At 34.8% G+C, this 9,455-nt stretch overlaps 1 protein-coding gene across 2 annotated transcripts; it reads right to left on the reverse strand.

Annotated features, from left to right (window-relative positions):
* Nucleotides 1–345: 345 nt before the first annotated feature.
* LOC114406157 lies at nt 346–8,337 on the reverse strand. 2 transcript variants are annotated; one of them, XM_028368754.1, is made up of 6 exons: nt 8,005–8,337; nt 6,991–7,039; nt 6,744–6,904; nt 6,455–6,658; nt 554–875; nt 346–473 (listed from the first exon to the last, which is right to left on the reverse strand). In XM_028368754.1, the coding sequence occupies exons 1-5, from the start codon at nt 8,215–8,217 to the stop codon at nt 627–629; spliced, it is 876 nt and encodes a 291-aa protein (XP_028224555.1). In that variant the 5' UTR covers nt 8,218–8,337; the 3' UTR covers nt 346–473; nt 554–626. The 2 variants fall into 2 exon arrangements, with proteins under 2 accessions (XP_028224555.1, XP_028224556.1); XM_028368755.1 differs by lacking the exons at nt 346–473; nt 554–875 and adding an exon at nt 5,498–5,831 and having other exon boundaries at nt 8,005–8,335.
* Nucleotides 8,338–9,455: the final 1,118 nt, after the last annotated feature.

A 9,455-nucleotide genomic window follows, 5' to 3' on the forward strand; every position in this document is an offset into this window, starting at 1 on the left:
TTGCTCGATTGCAGTTGTTGGAAAATGAACTTGCATCCACAGTGCAAGGTAATCTTACAATTGCTGAATACTTCTTAAAGATTAAAAATCTTTGTGCAGATCTGAGTGAGAAAATCAGTGAGGCAAGGTGAAGGAGATACATCATTAGGGGTTTGAAAAAGGAGTATTCTCCATTTATTATGTCCATTCAAAGATGGACCAACCAACCATCATTGGAGGAGTTACAAAATTTTCTCACAAATCAAGAAGCTTTTACATCCATAGAAGTTTCTTTTACATCCTACTTTTATCTAGTATTATAAGTCATTAATTTTCTGGACAATTTACTATTTCAGTCTTGTATTTGGCTTTGGATATTTTAGCACTTGGTTCCTTTGTGCTTGCTTTAGAATATGAAACATCTCCAACAACAAATGATTCTATATTTGAAGTAGCTTGAGCCTTCTCCATCTCCACATCTTCATCCTCTTTTCCTAAAACTCAAAATAATAATAAATATTAGAATAAACTCAATTAAGAGATTAAAAGATAACAATTATTACACATTATTTACCTTGCATATCGAATCGTAGTAACCAATTTTTAGTACATATCAAGGCTTGCATGTTGTCAGCAAGAAGCCTAGTTCAATATTTTTTAAGCACCCGTGAGCCAATACTAAATGCTGATTCGGAAGCCACCGTTGTAATTTGGATGCTTAAAATATCACAAGCCAATAGTGAAAGATCTGGAAACTGAGCTTGATTGTCCTTCCAATATTGCAAAACATCAAGATTGGGATGATATTTATTTGAAAGATTTGCCTCTTCCAAATATGTATCTAGTTGAGATTTACCCACTTGTGACATATCTTGATCTTCAAATTGTATAAACTCCTACATTAATTCCACAAAAATAAAAAATAGTTAGTCAAAGTAAATAAGAATAAATGATTTGTAGTTAAAAAATTAAGAGAAACCTTGACTTACATCCATAACATCAACTTGAGCAATACTAATAGTACTAGTAATAACCATAGTCTCTTGTGATCAACCTTGACTTAAACCAACATTGCTTCTTGTTTCTTTGGAATACATTTGAACATACTCATTATATAGAGTATACAACTTGTGCTCCATAACTTTCAACTTTTCTTGACAAGATATTGGATCAAGACCAAGTTTTGAATAACAATACTTCAAAAGTTTGATTTTAAAGCGTGGACCTAGAATGCACCCAAAGGAAAGCACATTTCTATAATCACTCCAATATTTATCAAACTTTGTTTTCATATCAATTTCCATTGTTCTAATCAACTCATCCTTATTACTCAAATTTTGAAGCAATAAACATTCAATTTTCCACACTTGCATGAATTACAAATTAGACGTTGGGTAAGAGGAACCAAATATCAACTCTGTGATTTGAAAAAAAGGACGCAAAAAATCACACATTTTTTGTCCTCTCTCCCATTCTTCATTAATAAGACAACTTGAATAGCTCCTATCATCAAATTCAAGACTACAAAAAGCATATTGATATACAAGGGCACTCTCAAGCATCATAAAAGTAGAATTCCACCTAGTAATGACATCTAAGGTCAAACCCATCTTTGTATGAATACCACCAACTTTTGCAACACAAGCTTTAAAAACTTTCATTCTACCCTCTGATCCCTTAACATACTTAATGCTTTCCCTAATTTTTTTTACAGCAGGACCAACTACTTTCAACCCCTCTTGAACACTAAGGTTTAAAATGTGAGCACAACATCAGATATGAAAAAATTCACCACCACTTACTAAACATTAGTATGCAAAAGTCTTTCCTTCAAATAGTCTTGCATTTTATCATTGGAAGAAGCATCATCTAGAGTTAATGAAAATATTTTCTGCTCAATCCCCCATTCTTCCAAAAAAAACCATATATAACTTTAGCCATCTCACGCCCCGAGTGTGGAGGAGGAAAATGAGAAAAATTAACCATTTTACTATTCAACTTCCAATTTGCATCAACATAATGCGCAGTTAATGAAATATAACCTCAGAAGTACAAGATGTCCACACATCAGATGTCAAGCTTATTCTACCAGGGACTTTAGACAACATGCATTTCATTTTTTTCTTTTCAGATTCATACAGATTGTTCACATTCATGGTAGCAACACGCCTAGAGGGTAACTTCACATCAGCATGCAAATATTGTAATAACTCTTTAAACCTTCTATGTTCAATAAAAGAGAATGGAAGATCATGCTCAATAATCATCATACATATACCACACTTTGATCTATTTTCATATTTCTTAATCTCCCAGCATGATCGAGAATAATATTTCCAACATCACTATTAGAACGCGTCTTCAAATATACATCACATTTCCCCATACGACGTTGTAAGGTTGAAGTCCCATTCTTATTGTCACCACCCACATAATCTTTCAAACAATATTTGCATTTACTCATCACTTTTCCATCACTATGCATAACAGGTTTCTCAAAAAAATTCCACATATGTGATGAATAATTTCTAGCCCTCTTTTTTGACATTTTAGACTCAATAGGTTCATCTTCATGAATAACATTTCCATGCAGATCCACATCAATACTCTCATTGTCATTCTCATCAACATTAACTTCAAAAGAATCCATATTTAAAATTTGAAATAATAAAATTAAATGAACTCAATTCTAAATTCAAATAAATCACACAAAAACTCAATTCATCTTGCCCATAACTTGCAGATCAAGAATTTCGTGGTTCATTCCCTTATCCCACGATTTTATTATATAATAATAATTAAAGAATCACTTGTAATAGAGAACATATTAAAGAATCAACTAAGTATAATTCAGTTGAAAGGAAATAAATAATTGACAAGTGAAGTGTGATGGGTGTAGTAAGTTTGTGAAAACAAAAGTATCTCTGCAACAGAATTGAGAAAGAAAACATAGAATTGAAGAAGAAAGTACTTGAAAGTAAGAAAGTACATAGAGTGTGAACAACTGTAAATGCTCAATGATGGAATAAAATTGAATGCTATTTTTCTCAATTTTGAAGAAAATTGATCATACTGTGATTTATTAAAAGAACATATTTTGCCATGAATCACAAATATTAAAAGCAGGAACGTGAATAAGATAGGATAACATCACAAACAACAGAGAAAAGAAACTTGTCAACATGATCACATAGGCTTCCGTTGCAACAGGTCATCAAGTTCTTTTTTCACTTCTTTTATCAATTTCCACCACATTTCCCCTATTTATACAGTCTATATCCGAGATTATAAATAAAGATTATGAATAGCTTATCCGTATTTAGATTTTCTCTACAAAATATACTGCCAGTTCAACTACTTGTCTCGTGCAAAAAGAAAAGAAAATATTAGCTCTGTTTTCATTTTGCAATTTCTATCCTTTTGGTGTTGTCAGGCTCAAACTAAAATTTTGAAATTGTTAATAGATTTCATCTCGCATGCTCTAATTGTATGTTAATATAATATAATTAATTAATGCATCAAAAAATGTCAAATACCAAAACAAAAACGTGTGAAAAATATAAAAAAAAATTGGCTTTTGTTAATGTCCTTCAAGAAAGAAAAATGCAGAGAGAAGATAGAAATATCAGCTGCAAATGTTGCAGTTGTTTGTTAAGTGCAATGGAAAAATTGAAATGTATATCTACATGTAGGAAGCTGATAGGAGCAAGGTACTTGAACAAAGGTTATAATATATGGCCTATCCCGGAGTTGATGCAAAATCTAACCGTACACTAAACACAACACGAGACTATGAGGGTCATGGATCTCACACACTATCAACAAACAACAATAGGAGGAAGCTTTGTTCCTGAGGCCATGAAGCCGACAAAGGGAATAAAGCAATGAAGCCGAGGGTTAAAATAAAAAAAAGAGGTGTGAGTAGCGGATCAAAAGTTATAGATTTTTCACATTTTTCTTTTATTTTAAGAGTACAACGACAATGATCAGCCCCAACAAAAATAGGATAAAAACAAATTCTAGAGAGAGAAGAGATGTACTTTGCATGGTGGCGTGGTGGTGAGCCGAGGTTGTGCTGCTATGGTGTGTCGCGTGACTGCGTGAGCATGAGTCGCGTTCTATTTTCCTTGAAAGGGAAAGAGTCGTGTTACTGCACGCGTGCGTGAGTGCGTGGTGGAGAAGAACCGTGAGGAGAAAAATTGTTCTTAGCCTGCTACATCCACGAGTCTGTGAAGAGAAGAAGAAAGAAAAGTTTAAATGGAAGAGAGAAAATCAAACCTAATGTAACTGGGTCACACAAATCAAACCTAATGTAGACAACCTGCGGACCCCTCAGGCCAAACCCGCATAGTCCGTGGATTAAGCGGGACGGACCCAAAAATATGACATAACCATGGACTATTTAAAAAAATTGGTTTGTTTCCCGCGCGGACTACAGGTCCCACGGGCCAATCCATGGACTTGGGCCTGTTTACCCATCCCTAGTAACAGGGAACAATCAAGTTTCCTCTGAAATGCATCATCACAATGGAGACAGAGTCATAGTCACTGCTGGCAACACAACACAACACATCCTGTTGTGAAGGAGGGAACTGTAAAGATCAATGCTGGCAACAATGAAGTTCAGCTGAGTGACGTCTATCATGTTCCTGGCTTAAAGAAAAATGTCCTTTATGTCTCACAAATGACTAGCTCAGGCAAGCATCTTCTTTTTGGCCCCAATAGCGTCAAAATCCTGAATGATGTGAGAAATATTGATGCTGACATCATATTGGAAGAAAAAAGGAAGAATTCTTTGTTTGTTTTATCTGCAGGAGAGGCGTATGTCAAAAGAACCAGCCAAGTTGATAGTCCTACCCTGTGGCATGCTAGACTTGGGCATGTAGACTATCAAATGCTACAAATTATAGCATCTAATAAGCTTATTGGTGGGCTTCCAGAATTGAAATAGGTGAAGGAGGAAGTTGTTTGCCAAGGATGTCAATTTGGTAAGGCTTACAAGCTGCCATTTAAATGTTCCAACAGAGAAAGAACCATTCCTTTCGAACTTATACACACAGATCTAATGGGGTCGACAAAAACACCTAGTTATAGTGGATGTAAATATACTATGGTGCTAGGGGATGATTACACTCGATATACTTGGTTGTATTTCCTAAAGGAGAAAAGTGAAGTTACACATAAGTTTTTTATTTTCTCTGACATGGTGGAGAAGGAGTTTGATGCAAAAATCAAATGCTTGAGGAGTGACAATGGAGGTGAGTTCAACTCAACAGATTTCACAGTTTTTTGTCATGAAAAAAGGGATCCAAAGGCAATTTACTTGTCGAGATACACTGCAGCAAAATGCAGTGGCTGAAAGGAAATTAGCTCATCTAACTTCAGTGAGCTTGTCATGGATACATGACAAAAATCTGCCTCGTGAGTTATAGGCAGAAGCAATTCAATGTGCTTGTCATGTAATCAACAAGTTGCCTCCATGGACAGGCAAAGAGAAATCTCCATTTGAACTACTCTATGGGGATAAACCAATAGTGGATTATTTTCGAGTCTTTGGAGCCATCTGCTATGTACATATTCAAAAGACAATAAGAAGCAAATTAGATCCAAAAGCCAAGAAATGCATCTTTCTTGGCTATGCCCTTATAGAAAAGGGTGGAAATGCATGGATCCAATCACTAAGAAATTTGTTACATCTCGAAATGTAGTATTTGATGAGATTTCTTCTTAGAAAGCTGAAGAAGAGGTTGTCTCAACTGATGAGTTCAGAGGAGAAGTGCAAGCAATTGCAGATGTAGATGAGCAATGAGTTACTAACGTAGAGCAACAAGGAGAGGAAAGCATTGAGTCAGCTGAAATAGATGCAGAAGAAGTAAGAAGGTCAGATAGAAGAAAAAAACCTCCAACATATTTAAAAAAAATTAATTATATTTTCCCCTTGTAATTTATTAATCAGAATCCTCAAGCCACAACATTCATCTTTACTTTAGTAACAGGACCCTAAATTATTGAACTTTGACTGCAGAGCAGCTATGTAGCACGAATACCTTTGGTAGTTTGGTACAGTTGCCGCAGGCATGTATGCTTTCAAGGGAAACGAATTCTCTCTATTTTCTTTTTTGTTCATTTCTTTTATTTTTATGTTTTTAGAAAAATAAATCAAAAGATGCATACTTTATGAGAATTCAAGATGAAGTAACACTAATTTTCTCAGAAAAATTCTATTCTTCTGAGAGATGTTATGAATAAATCTTCTAAGATGCCTTTTTAAAAATCACTATCACTATGGTATGACATACAGCAAAAGCGCTATCTATTGCGCACGAAACTCCTAGTACTGTACAGATTAACAGAAGTGGCCAAAACTGAAATTCAGCTAAAGTACTATACAGACGATATTTCCGATGCTTTGGAATCCAGTTCTTCTTGAGGATTATTAAGAAATTCAGCTAAAGTTGGCACTTCAAAGTCAAACCTGGGGTTCCTCATTTGGCTCGGCAAGTTGATCTTCCTCTGTTATTTTCTGAAGTTCTACATTCTCCCAATCTTCGAGAACAACTATTCTATTCTTAGTTTCCCAAGTGTGGATCAATCGATCCAACCCTGGCTGCCAAATAATATCCCCCCCTTCTCCTTTCAGTATGAACTTATACTGGAATGTTTGTCCAGCAGGCATATCCTGATTACACAAAGGAAGCATATACAACATTTATAAAAGTTTTTGATCCAACAATATTTTCAAATTCTGAACAGATTTTACTCACCAGCTCCACAGCCCATACATGTCCTTCAGACCATGTCATGGGTAATGCCTCTAAAGGGTCCCATGAACCAAGCACAGGACCACCTCCAACTATAAGAAACTGTTCACCAAAATTACAAGTCTTTTGTAACTGGAACGATACACGAACAAACTTTGATTCATCTGCACAACAAATTACAATGTTGGGATTTTGAGTTCCACGGCATATATATGTAGTAGGAAAAATACAAAAGGTCATTAGAACCCACTTGTTTGTTCACTCTGTTGAGCCTGAGGCTCCACAGTTTCCAAGTCCACCTGCAACATTTTATTCGGGCCAAGAGACTGTCTCATCAAACATGCCAAAATCTTGTACGTTCTCAATTTATTTAATGTAAATACAACAACTAGACAACCATTTCTTAACGAATTTCCCCACATAACAGAAAAGCCAATTAGTTTGGGAACAAAACATAGATTTAGTTCTTTAAATACTTTTAGTGTTGTTCTGCAATCAGAATGACTCTTTTAGTGTTGTTCTCCAATCAGAATTGGAGTTTTAATTAGGTAATCTATGCTAATTCTTAATGCAAAATTTATAACACGAATTATTGAGGTGAAACTCCAACTCCAATTGAAAACCAGTACTAAAAGTATTCAGAAATTGCATCTAAGTTTTGTCTTTCATTTTGCTCATATCCTCTTGAATTATACAAAATCATTGAAATAAATTCTCAAGACAGTAAAGAGGCTCCACCAGTAACACCAAAGCAACAGAGAAAACTTCAAACCCGAAATATGCTGGAAAGAATCGTACCAAGCTATAAAAAACAAAGTAAATTGTTGAAGTCGCCAAACATTTCAAGAAATAACCGTTCCCATAAAAGGTTAACAAAAAAAGAAAGTGAAAATGGAATCAGAACCAAGAAGTCTAGCATAGCAGTAATACGAAATGTTTCGTAACAAGTTTTGGATCTACGCATACTCATACAAAAGGGAGAATATTTAGCGTATAAAAAGAAACCAAAAGGTGAGAAGAAACTGGGCAAGCTACTAGGAAACACGAAATTTCAGAAAAAGGAAAGAAGAAAAAAAACAAGAAAAGAAAAAGAAGCATATTTTGAGAACCCAACAAGAATCACCCCCACTTGAAAGCAATCATGTTCCTAACATGCAAACAAGAAACACCCCAAGAAGACCAAGAACAAACAAAAGAATTATGATAGTTCCAACAAAGAAAAACAAAAATTTGAAACTAAGCATAGAAAAAAAAAGAAGCAAACCTGGTCCTTTGGTGGCACTGCATGAACAGGGTAAAGATCATTGTTTCGAACCAGTTTCAGGAGCAATAAATTCCATCCCTTTTTCTCATTTTTGGAACGAAGGGTGAAGCAGAATTCGGGTCTATCAGAAACACAAAGGGGAACTCTGGGAGAGAAGGGTCCTAGAGTCTCGACCATGGCCTTAGAACAAGAGCTTGTGAGGGCTTTCATCATTGGTGAAGTTTGTTGTGCCACACAACAATGAGTTTCTGGGGTGAGAGTGAGACACTGGTTTGGTTTTTAGTTCCTTTCTTCGATCGCTTTAGTAGTTGAGAATCTTGAATCTATCTGGTGCTGACGGTGAGGGTCGTTTTATATAGTGGTGGGGTTTACGCAGTTTGTTTATCCACGTGTATGTGTCATGTGGACAGGAGGTGGCATCACTAGAATTGGTTCACGGTTTTTATTTTTCTAAATACTTCGCTTCTCTTTTTAATATTTATTTTTCTAAATATTTTTAGAATATGATAATAACAAAAAAATGGCAACAAGTGTTTGAAAAATATATTGACTCAGAAAATAAAAGTAACATGTTTTTGGTATAAGTATATATTTAAAATAGTAACAATTTTACAAGAGTCTCAGTCCTTGTTTGTCATAAATATGCAAAGGTTTAATTTGAGACCGAATTGTAGTGAAAGATTGAAATGACCACATAAAAGAATAGCCGCAAAAAAATTAGATTAGGTTAATGAAGTAATTTTGATTTTACATTACTTATTTATATGGATAGAAGATAAAAATAACAGAATATACTAGATAAAAGATATATAATAAATAACGGTTGAAATGTATGCATAGGTGAATCATTTTTTCCTTAGATTCAACAATAGTTTAGTGTTTATTTTGTTGCGTAAATGACATCAAATATATATACTGGACTGACATATATAACACTTGCTAATCCTGCATTTATTCTGAACAAATTGAACATTTATTGATTAAAAAAAGTAATCATTTCCCAATACCCCTCAAGGCTCAAGTTTCTCCACAACTTTTTCTTCGACATTAACCTTATAACGGTAATGTTTAACACAGAACAAGATATATACGAGATTAATCAAAGCTAACCCAGCCATGAGGAAGTAATAGTAGTCCAATCTTCCAGCATTGATGTCATCATTTAACCAATCAATTCCACCATGCTTCCGAGTCAGTTGGTGCACAACATTAACCAACAAGGTTCCAACATAAATTGAAAATACCACCACAAGATATTGCAAAGAGTTTCCTATGCTTTTCATTTTATCTAGTGACTCAGTGTTGTAGAACTGAATGTGTCCAACAAGTGTAAACATCTGACATTGCACTCATGAGTGCATTTTGATCAAACATTTGACTTCTTCCATTTGCTGAATGATGCAAATCCTCAGGGGATTCTTCACATAATCTTCTGTGTTGAGATCGTTGTC

The sequence above is a fragment of the Glycine soja genome, chromosome 3 (assembly GCF_004193775.1).
Source record: "Glycine soja cultivar W05 chromosome 3, ASM419377v2, whole genome shotgun sequence".
NCBI lineage: Eukaryota > Viridiplantae > Streptophyta > Magnoliopsida > Fabales > Fabaceae > Glycine > Glycine soja.